Below are 21,176 nucleotides of genomic sequence, written 5' to 3'. Positions count from 1 at the left end.
ATTATAATGAAACACTGGTTTTCCAAAAGAATGCTCACCCAGTTTATGGCATATTTCACTATGAACTGATAGCTGACATGGTATTATGATATTTACACACATTCTGAAAGTTTATTTCACATCGTGATAAGTTTGAACAAAGCACATTTGAGAGAAAGTTCCTCAAAAGGCTACAACGAGACATGAGGGTCTACAGTTTATCTAGCGAACCGTCTGTCTTTGAAATATTTTCCTTTACAGAAACCCCTCTAACATTGAAGAGAAGCGCTGCGGTGACCCAGCATCATTTCATAACTTAGCCTCTCCCATTTCTTCTGTATTTACATTTAAAATGCCAGTATCAAGACAGCTACTCCAGGACTCACAATGAGCTCAGTGTAATTTGAAAAGACATGACACCATTACGTCAACAATTAAAATCTACCAAAGTACAACAGAAAAACGTATCTACAGCGAGTACGGCCCAAAATCAGACAGAGTGCCGGCTGTTGTAGACTCGTGGTCACTACTCATGGCTCTGAAATGACTGTGATTTAATCAAGACAAACACTGCAGTGACCAGGCACCATTTCCATGGATGATTCTCTCAGTAGTTCTGCCAGACATTAATTCCATTGTTTAATCCAGCGTACTGTAATATTTCTGACACATCTACAGTAAATGTCTTTTTCCTTGTAGATACTGTAAAGTGACGATCTAGAGAATACTATTATACATCTTACAATGCAGTTTCACACAGAACAGAAGTTAAGATCATTTCTACAAATGTTACTACCTGCCTATTTTTCTTTATATTTTACTGTGCCTCTGCAAGATTGAGGTACAGTACTATACAACAGTGAAGAATAGCAATATTATACTATGTCATTCTGTCTTTTGCTCCTTGCATTCTGGCAGTGATGGAAGAAGTATTCAGATTGTTTATTCCAAGGAAAGTAAAAGTACTGATACCACATTGCACTGCATTCACAATCCAACTTAAGTAAATGTGTGTAAGTATTATCAGTAAAATGTTCTTATAGTATCAAAAATAAAGCCCTCATTCTTCGGTAATATGGTACCTGTCAGTGTTTTACCTACGTGATGTTGACCGCTGATTTATGTATATGCTGCATTTTACTGCAGTTCAGTGGAGTTCAGTACAAAGACAAGATATTTAATGTTCAAACTGAAAAACTTTTTTTTGTAAATATAGACTTGTTCTGAAATTGAGATGCGGCAACAAAGACGCTCAAAAATCACCTATTTGCAATATTCAACAGGTTAACAGGTGACATGGGTATTAAAGGGGCGTCCTCGAAAGGCTCAGACGTTCATGAGCAAGGATGGGATGAGGTTCACCACTTTGTGAAAAAACTGTGTGGGCAAAGTGTCCAACAGTTTAAGAACGTTTCTCCACACAAAACTGCAGGAATTTATAAAAGATTAAGAGAATCAAGAGAAATCTCTGCACAAAAGGAGCAACAACAACATCAGTCAACGGTTTCTTACATCCAGATTGTTACCAGCGCTGACTTCAAAAGCAGCGTCTGTGATGTTATGGGGGTGTGTTAGTGCCCATGGCATCATGGGTAACTGTCACATCCGTGAAGGCTCCATTAATGCTGAAAGGTACATACAGGTTTTGGAGCAACATATGCTGCCATCCTGACAACATCTTTTTCAGAGACGTCCCAAGACAATGCAAAGATACATTCTGCATGTGTTACAACAATGTGGCTTCATGATAAAGGAGTCTGGGTACTTTTCTGGCACATCAAATTCAGAAAAAGTGTATATGGACAAAAAAAACAATGAGGTTTATCAGTTTGAACATTAAATATCTTGTCTTTGTGCTGTATTCAATTGAATATAGGTCTAAAAGTTTTTGCAAATTATTGCATTTTGTTTTTATTTATGTATGACACAGCATCCTAACTTTGTTGGGATTGGAGTTGTGTAAGATTTACTTGTTTCACTGTCCTGTGAGAACAGTGTTTTTCTAACAAGTCAACTTTTCATGAGCAAAAGCAGCCCCATTTTCAGCTTTGTGACGATTCGTTTTCCAGCTGAGAGCTGGAAAGGGTTTTTTTTTTTAAGATTATTTTTTGGGCTTTTTGCCTTTAATCATAGGACAAAGACATGACAGGAAAGGGGGCAGAGAGAGAGGGGATGACACGCAGCAAATAGGCCACAGGCGGGAGTCAAACCAACGGCCACTGCAGAGGACCAACAGCCTCACTACATGGGGCACACACTCTACCAACTGAGCTAGAGGGGCACCCTGCTGAGAGGGTTCCTAAATACTTTATTTAGCTTAGGAAGTGGGAGATTTGGTGATAGATGATTTTCACTGGACAGGAAATGTATGAAAAATTGTCATCTGAAAAGTAACCAGTAACTTAAGCTGTCAGACAATGCAGTGGAGTAAAAAGTACAATATTTGCCTCCGAGATGTAGTAAAGTAGAAGAACAAAGTTGCATAAAATGGAAACACCTAAAGTACAAGTACTCAAGTGCAGTATCTGAGTAAATGTACTTAGTTACATTCCATCACTGCATTATGGGGTCAAAAGTTGCTGAAAATCTCTTGTCTCTTGCTCCAGTCCATAGGAGGTGCTCTCTTCTTGCTGCGGCTGGCAAGCGCCTTTTGTTTAGCCTCAGCAGCTGTGGGACTCAGGCGAAGGCCACTGTCCGAGAACGGGTCCGAAACACGCCTGTCGTCCTCATCAGGGACCTGCGATACAAACAAACGGATGTGATTTACGCAAACGCTCACCGACGTCTCGTTTTCTCATTTGGTTTCTCACATCTTTGCTCTCACGCCACCTCTCTCACCTGGATGCTCATGTCCGAGCTGCTGATCTCTGATTGGGTGGTGGAACTTCTCGAGGACTGAGATGCCGAGCTCCCGTTGTTCCGGGATTTTGGAGATGTTTTTGTGATCGGGGAGTCTGTCAGCGTGACGTTGATGATTGGTGGATCCGTGGCGGGGAGTTCAGCGGTCGGAGAGGGGGTGGGCGGCCCGCTTTCTGTGGCTGATTCATCCACATAGACCTCTGTGAGAGAGTAAACAGAAACATTTTGTCTGAACAGCAAAGAGAATTTTGCACTGTAAAAATTCATACAGGAAGTTAGTGGAATCAACTCATCTCAGTTTCTAGAATTTATTTTCAGACCACTTCAGAACTTATAAATATGATTATATATTCTTTTAACTTTAAAATTTTTTGCTTTAAATGTTATTAAATTAAGCTTTAAGAAACATGATCAGCATGTTAGTTGACTTCTCAGCATGTATTTTCTGGGAGTTAAAACGCTCCCGAGACCCTTCTTTTTTATATTTTGAACAAAACATATATGATGAAAACTTGCTGTGGTCTCTAATACATTTTAAGATAAGTCATGGTCTTTTGTTTTCACAGTAATGAATAAAAAAAAAATCTCAAAACATTTAAATCATTACATTTAAAATGTCAGAAGTGAGGATGAACTGACTTTTCAAACTGTGAAAATGTTTGTTTGTAATGTTCATCAGCATGACTGAGGTTCAATTTAATTTCTTAATCTTATTGAACATGTTTTTTCAAGTATAACTTATTTAAGTTTGACTAGAAAAATTTTATTGTTTTGAATCATAACAAAATTACCTCAACTTGTTTTTTCAGATTCAGTCAAGTTTCAATGTTAAGACAGCCCAGACACAAACTTTTTAAAACTGAAGACAGTTGATTTGTTTGTTTGCTCTGACCTTTGATATGACTGGCGGTGGGTGTGAGCCCCAGTCTGTGGAAGAGCTCGTCCGTCTCTTGGTCGACCACCAGGAGGCGCACTTCCTCCCCTCCTGCTCTGATGAGTGCCACGACCTCTGAATGCCTCAGGCCCTCTACGTTCACTCCGTTCACCTGAGGCAGACAGAAGGAAATGTCAGAGGGAACAGAAACAGTGAAGAGGAAGAAGACGGGGTGAAAAACAAGAGACAATAACTGAGAGACCTAATGGGACAGACAAGAGACAGGGGCGGAGATGAAGAAGTGACCATAACACAAGCTGGAGGTTCAGTAAATGTTTTGCCCCACAGACCGACAACACATCTTTATGGAAGCCATCTCTCTAAGTTTCTACTCTGTTTTCATCTGTGAAAACAGCTGAAAAGATTTTTTTAAGGATGATTTTGATACAAGTTTGTTGTTGTAATACTCATTTCAGCCACAAGAGGATGAGGACTAATATATGATAAATAGGACTAAAAGCTTTTCATCAAAGTGGTTTTAATATCTCTGTAGATATATTATGTGTCATCAAGTTATCTAACATTACTGTCGTGCTTATGTTTTGACTACAAATGATCTATTTAACACTAACGGCACATTAAAATACATTTCTGACCAAAAGGAAAACATGAGTGTGATGTTTCATATCTTGATAACACAATATGTACCTTGTGTTTAGAGCACACAGAGAAATGAAAACTTGCCTGGAGGAAAACATAAAAGCATTTAGTCCCAGTAAAAACATGGACGGGGTGAACTCCTGTGGCCAAAATAAATATTACAACACCTGACAAAACTTATTTTCATCTGGTTTCATGGCTGAATTAAGTAACTTAGAAAAATAGTAAATCAATAAAAGTCAATAAATAAAACAAAATAAATCACATTTATTCACATTCACATTACATTTTGTTTTATAGGCGTAAAAAGTAACATAGAAAAATGATCCTAGAAGACAGAAAAATCACTTGTTTCACAGATGTAAAAAAAAACAGGTGAAAAAAAAGTAACAGAACTATTTAGAACAAATGGATCACCGGGTTTGTTTTACTCAGCTGCCCTCAGGGTTTCTGCAGATCTGTGATTTGAGTAGAAGTGAGTGTATTTGCATGAATTCCCTTCCTGCCTCCACACTCTTCCTCTCCACACATTAATATTTAAATACATACATTCACACTGATATAAATGGAAACCAAGTCCCTCTCAAACAAGCACACATGCTGTATCTGTTCATCTGAACAGAACACATGAAGACATGCGTACATGTCCACATAAAAAGACACAAACACCAGCTCTTCCTCTACACCTTCATTCAAGATTATCCCCAGACATCTTTTCTTCCTCTCCCCCTTTAAACAACACCTCTCCCACCCACTCTAAGCCTGAGTCCAGCTAATCTGCTCTAATCCAATCACACCTCAAACTGGTGTGCAGACCTGATTAATATGGGGTGGTGGCATTGCTTTTCCAATCACCTCTCTAAAATTTACCTCCGCAAGGTCAACTCTGCATATATACTGTGATAATGTGTGTGTGTGTGTGTGTGTGTGTGTGTGTGTGTGCTTTGGGTGTACCTCCACTAGTCTGTCTCCAGGCCTGACGTCTGCAGTCTCAGCCGCAGAGTCGGGGTCCACTGAACGCACAAACTGCCCGCGCTTTGTCTTATCGCTGTGCAGGTTGAAGCCGTAGCCGTGTTCCCCCTTCACCAGGTGACACAAACGGGGAACAAGTTCGACTGGAGGCTCTGGTGAAGGCTGCGCCTGCAGCTGCAATGGGAAAAAAGAGAACAGACAAGGATGAGAACTTTAAAAAACATGTCACATGTCATAACATGCACATCCCATCTTAATTGTTTGGTAACCATGGTAATCAGGGTTAGACCTGATTTAGAAAAAAAAACATTACAGATGAACAGTTGAGTCAATGTTCGTATCCTAACCTAAGATAGGAAATGTGTAACCAAGCATCTTTCCCTCATATTTCACTCTCCTAACAGTATTAACTTTCACTTTTCCACCTTCAGTCCTGGCTAATTCACTAGCTAACACTAGCAAACAGTAGTATTTGGTACTCTTAGCTAACAGTAGCTAATGGTAGTTTTAGCTAAAGGTAGCTAATGGTACTGTTAGCTAACAGTAGCTAATGGTAGTTTTAGCTAAAGGTAGCTAATGGTACTGTTAGCTAACAGTAGCCAATGGTAGTGTTAGCTAAAGGTAGCTAATGGTAATGTTAGCTAACAGTAGCTAATGGTAGTTTAAGCCAACGAATGCAAATGGTACTGTTAGCTAACAGTAGCCAATGGTAGTGTTAGCTGACAATGGTAGTGTTAGCTAACAGTAGCTAATGGTAGTGCTAACTAATGGTAGCAAGTAGTAGTGTTAGCCAATGGTAGCTAATGGTAGTGTTAGCTAACAATAGCTAATGGTAGTGTTAACTAACAGTAGCTAATTTAGCTAACTTGTTAAATCCAGATGGCTGCTCTTTTATTGCTCTGACACAATGGATGATGGATGAGGGAGACTGAGTCTACTATATTAGCCCACTCTCTTTTTCTTAGTCTCTCAAATTAATCCTGTATATTTCCAAAAACAAATATTTTTGGATTTCTCTTCAGATGTTATCAAAGCCTCTAATTCATGTCTCGCCTGAAATTGCTTTTGCTCCAGTTTTTGTATGTTTTTGTGTTTAGACACAGTTAGAGTTACAGTTAGAAAGTTGTTTAGCTTGGTGAGATGTGAAAAGTAGTGTTGGTTTGTACTTAAAACTTAAAAGTTGTAAGTTGGATCCAGTCATTAGGATTTCCTAACCTGAGATAAAATAGGATGGACTAGGACAGATTAGACATCTCCAGCAAGTTTCAAGAGACATATATGACATATATGAAGACTTTTGTACGATGTAATGCACACAGTGAGATATTAATACTTAAAAAATATTCTTATTAATATTATATTATTGATTTCAGATTCAGATTGACTGTGAGTGTGTGTACATTGGTGTGGCTGTATGAGCTTAGCAGGAGAAAGTGGCTGCCAGGATGAGCCAGTGGTCTCAGAGCTGAGCAGAGTGGGCTAAGTGGATTTAGCTGAGAGACATTAAGACCAGTTCTGAGCCTAATGACCAACGACAAGAGTCGATACTTTGCATGACTCACCTGCTGACCAGACCTGTGACTCTACTACATGGTGCACACTGGCCCTGTGTGTGTGTGTGTGTGTGTGTGTGTGCGTGTGTGTGTGTGTGTGTGTGTGTGTGTGTGCGTGTGTGTGTGTGTGTGTGTGTGTGTGTGTGTTTGGTTCATCCCTGTCCTGAGGGTAGGATAGTGACTCCTCTAGTGACTCTGCTGTGACTGCGTCTGGGTAAGCTGACCTGAGGGCTTTCTGACGGATCTCTCTGTCCTTTCTGCTCCATCAACAACAGACTCATTGTGCACACGTACACATGGAGAGAGAGTGATATGAAGTCTGTAATAGTGGCACAGTGCTTGCCTGTCACGACCAAGCTATATAAGATGGAAAGGTCGTTACATCACAATAAAACATATGCTTCAGACCCTCTCGTAAATTCTGTAATCTTCAGATATGTGATTGTCGATGTGGGCATGCTGATGAGACATCTCTCCATTTATTCTTTCAATGTGAAAAAAAATCTGTGAAATTTTGGTCTGATTTAAATTCTCATGTTTTTAATTTCCCAAATGTGACTCACAGTTTTACACTTATAATATAATAATATAAGATACAATGACAATATAGCCCTCTTATTTTTTTTAAATGTTATTTGGAAAACTTTTGTTCATAAACAGAAGTTTTTAGGTTGACAATCTTTCCCTGTTTTTTAAATTTGATTTTAATTTGATGCTCAATTCACTTAGTATTACAAACAATAAAAAAAGCAAAAGTAGGTTTTTAGAATATTACAAATATATATGTGATGAATTCCCCTGAAGTCAAATGAATGATCTGCTCTAATGACTGTCATTATTATTATTATTTATCAAAAGTTTTCTGTTTTGTTTTGGATTTTTTTGTATTACGTATTGAAAATATTATTTGTCTCTTGTTACATTAATACATTTTTTGCATCACTTATTTTTCAATATTCTTTAATATTTGTCGTTGCTATTATAATCTCTTTGTGTGTATGTACTGTATGTAAAGATCAGTCAGTGTGTTATTCTCTGTGTTTTTAGTGTTCTGTCACTTTTTAGAGTCATCTCTTCGTCAGAGGTCATGTTGAGTTTGTGTGCTCTTCATGCATCTTCCATAAGGTCCACAGAAGTCTGGCACCGAGCAGAACGTAACACGTTCTCTCCTTCCTCCTTATTTAGTTTCCTCGGTCTCTCAGCCAGAGTGTGAGCTGTAGTGATGGAGCAGAACACCTTGACGACAGATCGCCGTGGTGACAGCTCAAGTTGCTGTGGTAAGGGGTCACCATGTCTCCCACTGATTTTAAAGACCTCTGTTTATCTTGCCGGACAGTTTACTGTTCTTGTCCTGTCCACTAGATAGTTTTTTCATGTCAGTTAGTGCTGACACAAGTTGAATCATCGATTAATTGATGGACAAACAATGTTTTGCCAACTAGTTTGTCTTTTAAAGACACAATATGTAAATTCTGCTGCTTACAGTTAACAAAACATACGTGAAGTAGTGTGGAATCATGGGAGTTGTTGTGTTTTCTGTTAAACCACCACCATAACTGATAAAAATCTATCTGACATTACAAGAAATCATGTTCATGGACAAGAAAATATAGAAGTTTTATTTAAGTTTTATTGACTTTACGTTTAGTCACATTCACTTACCAATGGCTAGCAGGACATGCAACTAAATAAATTATGGATTTCTGTGTTTGAACATTGTTGGAACCATTTCATATAATGTAAGTAAACAGTATGTAGCACTTTTAGACATTTTGATGCCGAAATGTTACACATTGTAGTAGTTTTTAAGCAAAAAGGCTAACGCTTTAACTGGTTCCAGTTTTAATGGTGAGCTTGCAGATTGCAAACACCTCGTCTCCCCCTACCTTTCCACATATGTAGGATGATAGAGCCAGTGTTTGGTTTGTCCATTGTGGGCTACTGCAGAAACATTGCAGCCTCCATGGAAGAGGCACCATGTCCTCTGTGGATATAAATGGCTCATTTTAATGTAACAAGGTGACTATACACTAATGAAAACATTATTAGATTTCATTTCTCCTCCTCCTTGAACCGCCACCTTATCGTGGTGGAGGGGTTTGAGAACCTAAATGATCTTAGGAGCTATGTTGTCGGGGGCTTTGCCCCTGGTAGGGTCTCCCAAGGCAAACAGGTCCTAGGTGATGGGTCAGACTAAGAGCGGTTCCAAAGCCCCCTATGGAAAGTTCAACACCAGGGTCAGTTACGTCGCCCGGATTGGCGTTACCGGGGCCCCACCCTGGAGCCAGGCCTGGGGTTGGGGCTGGCAGGCGAGCGCCTGGTGGCCGGGTCTTTGCCCACGGGACCCGGCCGGGCCCAGCCCGAAGGAGCGACGTGGGCCCGCCCTCCCGTAGGCCCATCACCCGCGAGAGGGTTCAGAAGGGGCTGATGCACTGTGATTTGGGTGGCAGTCGTGGGCGGGGGCCCCGACAACCCAACCCCAGGACATGGAATCTCACAGTGGGGACATGGAATGTCACCTCGCTGGGGGGGAAGGAGCCTGAGCTGGTGCGGGAGGTTGAGCGGTACCGGCTAGAGATAGTCGGGCTCACCTCCACGCACAGTCGGGGCTCTGGAACCCAACTCCTTGAGAGAGGCTGGACTCTTTTCTACTCTGGAGTTGCCCACAATGAGAGGCGGCGGGCTGGTGTGGGCTTGCTAATAGCCCCCCAGCTCAGCCGCCATGTGTTGGAGTTTTCCCCGGTGAACGAGAGGGTCGCCGCCCTGCGCCTTCGGGTCAGGGATAAGTGCCTCACTGTTGTTTCGGCCTACGGGCCAAACGGCAGCGCAGAGTACCCGGCCTTCTTGGAGACCTTGGGAGGGGTGCTGGAAAGTGCTCCGACTGGGGACCCCATCATCCTGCTGGGGGACTTCAATGCTCACGTGGGTGGCGATAGTGTTACCTGGAGGGGCGTGATTGGGAGGAACGGCCCCCCCGATCTGAACGCGAGTGGTGTTCTGTTATTGGACTTCTGTGCTAGTCACAGTCTGTCCATAACGAACACCATGTTCAAGCATAAAGGTGCCCATCAGTACACGTGGCATGGGGACGCCCTAGGTCGGAGGTCAATGATCGACTTTGTGGTCGTGTCAACTGACCTCCGGCCGTGTGTCTTGGACACTCGGGTGAAGAGAGGGGCTGAGCTGTCAACTGATCACCACCTGGTGGTGAGTTGGATCCGCTGGCAGGGGAGGAAGCTGGACAGACTTGGCAGGCCCAAACGTACTGTGAGGGTCTGTTGGGAACGTCTGGTGGAACCATCTGTCAGAGGGGTCTTCAACTCTCACCTCCGGGAGAGCTTTGACCAGATCCCGAGGGAGGCTGGAGACATCGAGTCCGAATGGACCATGTTCTCTGCCTCCATTGTGGATGCAGCCATTCGGAGCTGTGGCCGTAAGGTCTCCGGTGCCTGTCGCGGCGGCAATCCCCGAACCCGGTGGTGGACACCGGAGGTAAGGGATGCCGTCAGGCTGAAGAAGGAGTCTTATCGAGCTTGGCTGGCTCGTGGGACTCCTGAGGCAGCCGACGGGTACCGGCAGGCCAAGCGTGCTGCGGCCCGGGTGGTTGTGGAAGCAAAAACTCGGACATGGGAAAGGTTCGGGGAGGCCATGGAGGAGGACTACCGGTCGGCCTCGAGGAGATTCTGGCAAACCATCCGGCGCCTCAGGAGGGGGAAGCAGTACCCTGCCAACACTGTTTACAGTGGTGGTGGGGAGCTGTTGACTTCGACTGGGGATATTGTTGGACGGTGGAAGGAATACTTCGAGGACCTCCTCAATCCCACTGACACATCTTCCGTAGAGGAAGCAGAGGCTGGGGACCCAGAGGCTGACTCATTCATCACCCAAGCTGAAGTCACTGAGGTAGTTCGGAAGCTCCCCAGTGGCAAGGCACCGGGAGTGGATGAGATCCGCCCTGAGTACCTCAAGTCTTTGGATGTTGTAGGGCTGTCTTGGCTGACACGCCTCTGCAACATCGCGTGGCAGTTGGGGACAGTGCCTCTGGACTGGCAGACCGGGGTGGTGGTCCCTCTATTTAAAAAGGGGGACCGGAGGGTGTGCTCCAACTACAGGGGGATCACACTCCTCAGCCTCCCTGGTAAAGTCTATTCCAGGGTACTGGAGAGGAGAATTCGGCCGATAGTCGAACCTCGGATCCAAGAGGAACAATGCGGTTTTCGTCCTGGTCGTGGAACACTGGACCAGCTCTACACCCTCCGCAGGGTGCTTGAGGGCTCATGGGAGTTTGCCCAACCAGTCCACATGTGCTTTGTGGACTTGGAGAAGGCATTTGACTGTGTCCCTCGTGGCATTCTGTGGGAGGTGCTTCAGGAGTATGGAGTTCGGGGCCCTCTGCTAAGGGCCGTACGGTCTCTGTATGATCGGAGCAGGAGCTTGGTTCGCATTGCCGGCAGTAAGTCAGACCTGTTCCCGGTGCATGTTGGACTCAGGCAGGGCTGTCCTTTGTCACCGGTTCTGTTCATTATTTTTATGGACAGAATTTCTAGGCGCAGCCAGGGGCCAGAGGGAGTCCGATTCGGGGACCACAGGATCTCATCTCTGCTTTTTGCAGATGATGTTGTCCTGTTGGCTCCTTCGAACCTGGACCTTCAGCTTGTACTGGGGCGGTTTGCAGCCGAGTGTGAAGCAGCTGGGATGAGAATCAGCACCTCCAAGTCTGAGGCCATGGTTCTCGACCGGAAAAAGATGGCTTGTTCCCTCCGGGTCGGAGAAGAGTCCCTGCCCCAAGTGGAGGAGTTTAAGTATCTTGGGGTTTTGTTTACGAGTGAGGGGAGGATGGAACGCGAGATCGACAGACGGATTGGTGCGGCGGCAGCAGTAATGCGGTCGTTGCGCCGGTCTGTCGTGGGGAAGAAGGAGCTGAGCCGAAAGGCGAAGCTCTCGATTTTCCGGTCAATCTACGTTCCTACCCTCACCTATGGTCATGAACTCTGGGTCATGACCGAAAGAACAAGATCTCGGATACAAGCGGCTGAAATGAGTTTCCTCCGCAGGGTGGCGGGGCGCTCCCTTAGAGATAGGGTGAGGAGCTCTGTCACCCGGGAGGAGCTCGGAGTAGAGCCGCTGCTCCTCCACGTCGAGAGGAGTCAGCTGAGGTGGCTTGGACATCTATATCGGATGCCTCCTGGGCGCCTGCCTAGGGAGGTGTTCCGGGCATGCCCCACTGGGAGGAGGCCCCGGGGAAGACCCAGGACACGCTGGAGTGACTACGTCGCTCGGCTGGCCTGGGAACGCCTTGGGGTCCCTCCGGAACACCTGGAAGAAGTGTCCAGGGAGAGGGAAGTCTGGGTGTCCCTGCTCAGACTGCTGCCCCCGCGACCCGGCCCCGGATAAGCGGAAGATAATGAATGATGAATGAATGAATGAATTTCTGCTATATTCCTTCGATAGCCCCTGTAAATCTTATACACCGGACCTTTACATGTGAAAATTTGCTAAATGTCTTTGTTGATGAATAAATCAAATATGTTTAGGTTTTGGACTGTAATCTGAAGCTGTCTCTGTGGGCTCTGCAAAGTTATGATGGGTATTTTTTCCACTATTTTCCTCTTACTTTCTTGCCTTCATAGTCTTTACATCTTTCAAGTGTTGTTTCTGTCACTTTTTAAAATATCATCTTAATTTAAAAACATCACTTTTGTTCCAAAGTTTTTGAGAAAATCAACCTTATTTAGGGAGGTTGGGGAGAATTTATTTGTGTCTTTGTATGTGACTGAGCCAGACTGTTGCGTGGCAGCCAGCACTGTAGTTACATAAGATTACTGTGTATGGGCATCTGCTGCCATAATAATATCATGCAACAATGAAATTGCGTCTGTATTTACATGTACAGTGTGAATGTCACTGGACGAATGACACGGAAGAGGACAGATGAGATAGAGAGATTATGTGCGTGCGTGTGTGTGTGTGTAGAGAGTGTGAGAGTGTGCCTTTTATACACTTTAGCACACAAAAAACACAGGGCTTTGAAGGTGTCTGCCTGGGATTAATACACCGTAATGGTTTCCTAATCGGAGCTGCTGAATTAGTGGACAAAAATAATCACTCACACATACATACACTCATTGCGAGTGTTATGAAATCAATGCAGTCATTGATGATGAAACCTCCAAAATGACTGTCTACCAAACCAAAGAAAAACTGCAGAGGTCAAGTCATCGATCGGTTTCACTAGCAGTAATTCCAGATAAGGCTGGGTTGAACCAACAAGGATTCAACTTTAAACCAGATTAAATCATGGTTTAACTTTAAATTAATTTGCACCAAACCTTTAAACTAGTTTAAAATGAATACATATTACATTTAAGCTTTCTTTACAAGTCAGAACCTACACTTCATGAGGTTTAGGTTTTTTAAAGGGCTGCTTTTAAAGAGGGATTGATCAAAATAATTAAGTTACACAGAAAAAGTTAAGGGACAAACAAATGAGTTTTGTGTTTTTCACTCCAGTTGACAGATTTTTCTCAAAGGGGAAATTAGAGCTTCTGTGCCAAGCTGTCATGAGTAGGCTAACTAGGCTAACTAACTTTTTAGCTAGCTGACAAACAAAATGTAACATTTTATTAATTTACAGGTTGCTAGCTAACAATATACCATTTTGTTACGTTTTAGTTGATTAGCAAACACTAACATTATGTTATCTTTATAGCTAACAGGCAAACAATACATCTTTAGTTAACTTTTTAGCTGCTTTGTATGTCTGAATGTATATATATGTATATAAATGTTTTAGCTAGCAACAAACAATGCAACATTTTATAAAGAACTACAGGGCAGCTGAAAGTTAGCTGTTTTCCCTCCTCTTTAATACTTACAGTATTGGGTCCCGACAGCATGGAAATTTATTTACATATTTAAATTTGAATAAGCAAGCATCTCACCGATTAAACTGTTTTTATTTTCAGTTTATTTGCGAAACTGAGATTAGTTTTGAGTTGTGCGATAGAACTCTGCTAAAATTTAAGATCTGGATTAATTAATGTTCAAACAAGTTTATCTAAACTCTGATTATAACTGATCTTAGATTAAATTAATCTTTGTTGTTGGAACCCAGTCTTATGAGCACATGAAAGGCCAGTATTTCAGGCATTCTTAGCACAAGCGGAAAAGTTATATTAAAAACCTTTATTCTGTCAAAAGCGCAGACCATCTGTGTCCTGAATGGGACTTAACAGTGGAAGTGGTCACAGTAACACCTACACACTGTAATACAATTCATCACAACAGCCCTCTAATAAAAAATAAGTTTCTACAGCTTATGAAGTTACGCTTCAGTTAATGTGGTCAGCTCACATTTGGAGTCACAGTTGGTGGTGATGTAACAGATTACATTATGTTGTACATGTGCTGTTGTTACTGCGTTTTATGCTGTTTGATCTGAACCTATAACCAAAACTGAGTTAGAGCCATGATGGCCAGCCAAGGGGCAGCCTGTATTTACCCTGCCTTCAGCTAAACAGATGGTGGTTTGACATGAGCCGCTGGTCTCGAGGATCCAGGTTCACTTTGTTTGGAGCCAAAACACTGAGCTCAATCTCTGACAGACAGTTCCCGTGTATTTCTGCACTTCTAAGATGTCACATGTTTGGCTGGCACTTGTGGAAATTTTGGTTTTGCACTTTTCGCACAGACATTTAGGAATTTGAGTGAGTTTAGGTGTATTTTCTGTACACTGACAGAGCTTTGATTAGCATAGGCTACCAAAGAATGTGTCAAACTAAACCTGATCCCCTTTTTTTAGCTGTAAAAAGGGGCGCAGAGTCCCCCAGTGGGAGAGTGTGAGCTCGTGTGCCAAAAATAGACTATACAAATAGACAACAATACCCATGAAAAGAGTTTCATTGTAAAACATTGTTATCTTAAAATCTGATCTCTCCCATGTCTGTTAGGTGCTTTCCTTCTTCCCAGCAGACACTCAAAGCCTGCCTTATCAAACCCATGCAAATTAAAGCTACTACAGGGAGGTTTTAATTGTTTATGAAACTGACTGACTGAAACTGACTGTTAAATGCTGATGCCTCTATGACGTACATAAGCAAACAAGACCATCTGCGAGAAGACTGGCTATGGGGGGCTTCTTCTTGAAATCAGATGAAACCTTTTCACAGGCAAAGTCACGGTGAGTCACACCTTAGCCAGTTAAAAAGAAGCAGGGGGAGATTCTTTATTTAGATACGTTTATTTTTGGGCTTATATTTTGGTGGTAATGGTGGTGGAAACACTGCCACTCTATTGCAAAATCAACAAAATATGAAAGTTCCTTGTAGTAGCTTTAAAGTCGAGTAGGATCGATAAGTACAGGCATAACTATGATACCTCAGCAGAGCAGGCTTAAAGAAAGACACCTCAGAATCTAGTTTCTCTGAGAAAAAAAAACAAAAGACTTTGACATATCTTATGAAAGTCATCTTAATTTGACCGTACACAAAATAAAATAACATGGGGTGACAAACTAAACTATTAACCCACAATGACCATTCAGCAGGATTAAATGATACCTACAGTTCTGTATGTTTTTGCAGGAAACACGGTCAGTTGAGCGGGGCTTTTGTGTCTGGTGTCAGGTGGGAAGAATCCTATACTGCCGATTGTGTGAGGTGTTAAGCATACACCAAGAGATAGCGCTCTGTAAACACAATGTGCATTTTAAATGTTCGCACTGCTTAGAGACCACAGTGGCTTGTAAACAGATGTAACAATGGGTTCTGATTGTATTCAAGCAGATGTTTGAAATGCAGGGGAAATCAAAGTTTGAGTCCATTATTTTTTCTGGGGTTTTTGAGTTTTTATTTCATCCTGTAGCTTTCCAGTAATCTTGATCGCAATACGTATGTTTTAGAAACAAAATGCTATTTTCCAAGCCATTCTGAAAAGTTTTTCCCATGTGACCTGACGTACGTTTCTGCATGATGACGTTGCTATATATAAACCCTCAAGACTGGGCCAAACTCTATGAAAATTGTGTGTAGTCAGGCCTAAATTAGTTGTATTCCTCTCTCCCTACCAGTTACCCTTAGTTTTTTTTCTCTCTGGTAATTTTTTTTAGCTACTTCTCCCGCTCTGTTTTGTTCCCCTTTCTTTTTTTTAGCCTTAGTGAGACCTTTTCTCATCATGAGCCTTAAGCCCACTAACTTAGCTAGTGTTCTTGCACTAAGCTCTACGATGCTCGGGATAGTTTACATGTGATCCCCTCTTGAAGCGTGTATAAACAGGGACTGGATGACAAGGATTACCCAAGTGCATCTATTCATGTGTGCAACCAACTATATTTACAAAAAAGGCTGTACTTAGAAAATGCTGCAATCCCTGCTCTGCCTTCTGGAGGAGAAACTATATGTAAAAACAAGAAATGTAAATACTACCAATCAGCTGAGCTAACATTATCTCTGTCTGACTTGCTAGCTTAGCTGGCCAACCAATTATTTCAAGACACGAAATAGTGATTCAAGTCCTTGCATTAGTACCATCAATTCTGTTTTCTCAACCCTTTTTGTAGCTTAAATTCATTTTCATTCATCTTTTCTTCAGTTTGTCTCTTCTCCTCATTGCACCTGAGGTTTGTGCTTGTGAGTACCAGAAGCCTCCAGTTTCTCTAGTTCTCTAGTCCCTCCTGTTCACAGAAGTCACCAGACTCTTGCTATAGATACTACAGTGGGACTGGATCCACTGCACTCAAGTGCTCAAATCCAGATTAGCGCCAGACGGACGTCTATGTCTATGTCACACACACTTTTAACACAGTAACATATTGGCTCACTGCTGCCAGACACAGAGACCAACTAACCATTTCAACTTGTACACAATGTGGACTCCCCTTCCTTTACTTATAAAAAAGCCTGTGCAGATAATCCTTAATACACACCCAACAAAAAAACATGAACACAACACTTTTATTACTGCCTCAATTTGTCAGATGAAGTAAAAAAAAACATTAAGACTTATTTCTGTTCACAGAAAAGGTTTATTTCTCTCAAACTTTATTCATAAATTTGTTAAAATATGTGTTGGTGTGCTCTTCTTCTTTGCCAAAATAATCCATCCACCTGACAAGTGAAGCATATGGAGATGCTGTTTTAACAGCAGCTGAGCCTCAGACTGGTCACAATAAAAGGCCACTCTAAAACGTGATGTTTGATTTTTTTTTTTTTTTTTTTTTTTAAAGCTTTATTAGGTACTGAACTATTGTTATGTTACATGGGGGTACAGGTATTGATTTTTCCCCATTAGGACAAAGTCATGAGGAGGAAAAAGTCTGCCTCTGATTGGCTAGTACTCGTTGCCTTCAGTGGTTAGGTTGGTTAGGTTTAGGCATGAGTGATTGGTTTGGGTTAGTTTAAGAATATCTGGGTAAGGCAAGCAGAGGCAGAGTAGGGCAGGTCATGACTTTACCCTCTTGGGAAAAAAATGTTGTATCTGTAGCTCTATGTGAAAAAGCCATAACCAACAAATTTGTGGACAAAATTTGAGAGAAATCTTTGTGCACAGAGGAATTCTTAAATCTTGCACTTCAACTCATGAAAAACAGAGGCAAAAACAATGTTATATTTAGGTTATATATAACTTCTATTTAACTAGGAAGTCACATTGGGATTAAAATGTCTTTTACATGTGACTACTTGGATTTGCCACTGAACGCACTGCTCAAAGTTCAAATTATTTAAACTCTGACCTTTCAAAGTGCCACCAATTAGATAACAGCTGTATATAACCATATAGCCAGAATCAACCATAGATATATGGAAGTGATGCAAGCAGAAGAGGGAGAGAGTCATGGTCAAGTCTGGAAGGGAAGCCCAGACCTGTTAAAGATCTAGTAAGAGTGACCATTTCAACATCCGTGCTACATCACAGTGAAAAACAACACGTTCAAATCTTGCGAGAGTTTTGAAAATCAACGGTTCCCTTCTAGACACGACCGAGAGCGATGGAAGAAGTTTTCTCAAACTCCATAACACAACATTAAAAACACACCATGATTTTGCTTTTGGCATTACATTTACTAATGAAATGCCAAAATGTCAGCAGTAAGATTGGGCTGCACGATTTGTGAACCATATAGTTTATGAACTTAGCAAAATCCAATGCTAAAGTTTGCTTAGCCATTTGTATACCAGGAAGACATGACGGATAGCACTGTGCTTTGCCTCTCTGAGCTTGGGAAAAATTTATTATCTGTTAAGGCCACTTAAGAGCCTTCTGAATATCTGACACTTAAATGTGTTCTTCTAGTGACCACAAGAAATGGTCTGATGTATTGATGTCCACCCTTACCTCTGTGTCTGTCGCCGTACTTGATGCCACAGAGGATCTCTTGACCTTTCCTTGTGTGGTCGTTTGTGTGGGTGAGTCTGCAGCGGGAGGATGAAATGTCTGTGCGTGGTTGGGTTTGGGTGACAGTGGTGAATTCTCTCTCGGGATGGGAGAGGTAGAAGGGGTGGGGCCCGGTGAGGGGCGTGGGGAGAGGGTTCCCATCTCAACAGCCAGGTCCTCGGTGCAGGCCAGGCCACGGCTGCGGAGGAAGTCATCTGTGTCTCTGTCCACCACCAGCAGCCGGGTGCGGTGAGGCACCTCACGGATACGGTTCACCACCTGCAGAGAGAAGAGATGAGACATAATGCTTTATTTGAAGGGTTGTGCACAAAACTCTCCTTACATTGACATAAGCATGTCATAACGCCTGTCATGAACAGGAAAGGGTCTTTATGAATACTTATGACTGTTGTCATTAAGTGTCATTTGGTCAGTTATGTCATTTTTAATGCAAAGTTGACATTGTTTGATATGTCTTTGTTCTGAGAACTGGACGTTAACCAAGCAAATAATGTTATTCTTTTCTGGAGCTGATAACAGAGGTAGCTATGAGTGACACATCTCGCTTCCTTCTCATCTCTGTTAATAATTTCACATTTTTAATTTTTTTAAATTTATACAATCTGCAGTTTGTGTACACGTGGGGGAAAGAAAGGCTCAGATGAGCAAAGATGGATGATTTAATATTTCATAACTCTGACTGAACCAAGTCTGACATCACTATGACAACAACAACAACAGTTCAGACTCTTCAAACGCTCATAAAAAAAATACTATATTTTGGCTTTCTTGGAGTATTTCACCTAAGAATTCAAATGAAATGTTTTGACAGTCTGTCAAATCAGATATTAGTATAGCTGGTATTTATCGCTAATATGTGCCGATACTGATATAGATGGAGATCTCTGGATAGGCCAATATTGGCTGATAATTTATTGGGCCCAGTATTTATAGTGCATAATAAAGACATTTCAAACAACATCAACATTGCATTAAAAATGCCACTGACCGAAAGACATTGACTGATAACATTGTAAAGACTCAGAAAGACTTGTTCATATTCATGACAGGTGTCATGACAATTATGACAGTCTTATGCACAGCCCTTCAAATACAGTTTAACCGCATGTTTTTGACCCTGAACTGGTACATAACATACTTTTACTATGACAAAGACACCCAGTGATTCCCATTACACAAGGCTCACATTGACCCATTTTAGTACCCCCCTCCTTCTCCTCAGGCGAAAGGAAAAGTGGTCGAACAGGTATAGAAGTCATTGTTTGTACCTCTGAGAGTTTATATGCCTCTCCTTGCTTCTCTCTATGTCACACAAGGGCTTGATTGTGATGTTAAAAAACTTATTTATTGAGCCATCACTCACTTGATGGTGGCTTTCGTTCTCCACATTTTCCCCATTCACCTCCACCACCCGGTCCCCTGGCCGCAGCCCGCCCAGGTCAGCCGAGGAGCCCGGCTCCACTTTGCGGATGAACTGTCCGCCTCTGTTCCGCTCCCCGTGCAGGTGAAACCCATAGCCGCGCTCTCCTTTGGTCAGGAAACAGAGCCTGGGTCTCAGCTCGCTCTCCATCCCAGCGCGTCAATAGACGGAAAACAGGTCGAAGTGTCTCAGGAGAATAAACAGGTGTTTGCTCCAAGAGCACTGGAAAGTCTGTGGCTCTTAATCCGACGTACGGCTGCGCGCTTCAGCGACCAAAAGATCATCATCATTTAGCATGATGCGAGTCCATTAATAATCCACAGTTGTTCAGAGAACAAATATCAAAAACTAGGCTAAAACTAATGAGTTTTTAATCCATCATGCAAATGCCAGGGGTGCGAATATGAGCGCGTAAAAATGGTGCACGGTGCGTAAAATAGTGACCAAAAACCAAATCCAAATCCAGTTCATCGGAGGAGTAATCCAAGAGATCAGAGATTAGAAAGCTGTTCCTCGCACGTAACACTTAATTCTCCGAGTCAGCGGGGCGTGTGTCCTCATGTCCGACCTGGTGCGAGAGTGAAGAGGCGTCAACAGCAGATGCGACTAAACGTCCCCGTCAGCGCACACCTGACGACGCAGCGCAGCCGCGACGCGCTGGCAGAAAATTAGAGCCTGTTAACAGCGATGAGGCTGTAAAGGGTTACTGTGAAGATCATTTATTACACCAGGGTGCGTTCAGTGTAACGCCAAGAACATTTGCTCCTGTTTCGCCCCCCTGGAGAGGCGGAGGTGGTGGAGGTGTAACCAGACAGACTCTGACTGTGACCTGAGGACGGAAATCTTCCTTATCCGCCTTCTATCCCTATCTGCACTGGAGATAAATGAAGGGGCGGTTGCGTAAAAAGGGATTAAATGTTTCATGAAATATAAGCTTTCCTTGTGTTTGTGATGTGGTATCAGGCTCACTTTCATTTATTCATTCAAAAAGGAGTCCCTCAAGTAATTTAGGACAACCAAGTTTGACTCAGATTAGGGAAGATGAGACATTCAAGAGGCAAATATTGTATGGAGCTATATTGGGGCCAAACGTTTTGTACTTGAAAAAATAAAATTTGACTTGAAAAAATAAAATTTGAAACTGAAAATTCATGTTTTGATCTTGAATTTTGAAAAATACATCAGTGTATTCAAAATAAAATAAATGCACTTTTTTTTTCAGATTAAATGTAATTATGATTCACTCTGGTAATTTGTTTGAATAAATTATTTATTTTAATTTTTCACTTTCATATGTTTTGATATTTGAGATCCTATTTCTTTCAGATTCAAATCTTATTTTTTACAGTTTCAATTTTTTTTTTTCAGTTTCATATCTTTATTTTTCAGTTTCAGACTTTTGGCCCGGATTTCGCGTGGGGGGCGTGGCATCAACCGAGAGGGTGTGGAATCATGACCGACAGCTTAA

At 42.3% G+C, this 21,176-nt stretch overlaps 1 protein-coding gene across 1 annotated transcript; it reads right to left on the bottom strand.

Annotated features, from left to right (window-relative positions):
* Positions 1-2,267: 2,267 nt before the first annotated feature.
* Positions 2,268-20,506, bottom strand: nherf2 (NHERF family PDZ scaffold protein 2). Its single transcript, XM_084716044.1, has 6 exons — positions 19,652-20,506; positions 18,229-18,546; positions 5,327-5,518; positions 3,731-3,884; positions 2,818-3,038; positions 2,268-2,716 (listed from the first exon to the last, which is right to left on the bottom strand). Exons 1-6 carry the CDS (start codon positions 19,856-19,858, stop codon positions 2,549-2,551), a joined length of 1,260 nt encoding a protein of 419 aa, XP_084572170.1. The 5' UTR covers positions 19,859-20,506; the 3' UTR covers positions 2,268-2,548.
* Positions 20,507-21,176: the final 670 nt, after the last annotated feature.

Source organism: Lutjanus erythropterus, chromosome 3 (genome assembly GCF_056507025.1).
Source record: "Lutjanus erythropterus isolate fLutEry1 chromosome 3, fLutEry1.hap2, whole genome shotgun sequence".
Classification (NCBI taxonomy): Eukaryota; Metazoa; Chordata; class Actinopteri; order Lutjaniformes; family Lutjanidae; genus Lutjanus; species Lutjanus erythropterus.
The sequence above is the reverse complement of the archived record's forward strand: the minus strand, read 5'-3'. Positions and strand labels throughout refer to the sequence as shown.

Excerpts from the sequence above, each read along its gene's own strand:
- nherf2 (XM_084716044.1), bottom strand. The coding sequence starts at position 19,858 with ATGGAGAGCGAGCTGAGACCCAGGCTCTGTTTCCTGACCAAAGGAGAG. Across the intron at positions 18,547-19,651 it reads AGAACGAAAGCCACCATCAA|GTGGTGAACCGTATCCGTGA; the intron begins GTGAGTGATGGC and ends TTCTCTCTGCAG. Across the intron at positions 3,885-5,326 it reads CTGGAGACAGACTAGTGGAG|GTGAACGGAGTGAACGTAGA; the intron begins GTACACCCAAAG and ends TGTCTGCCTCAG.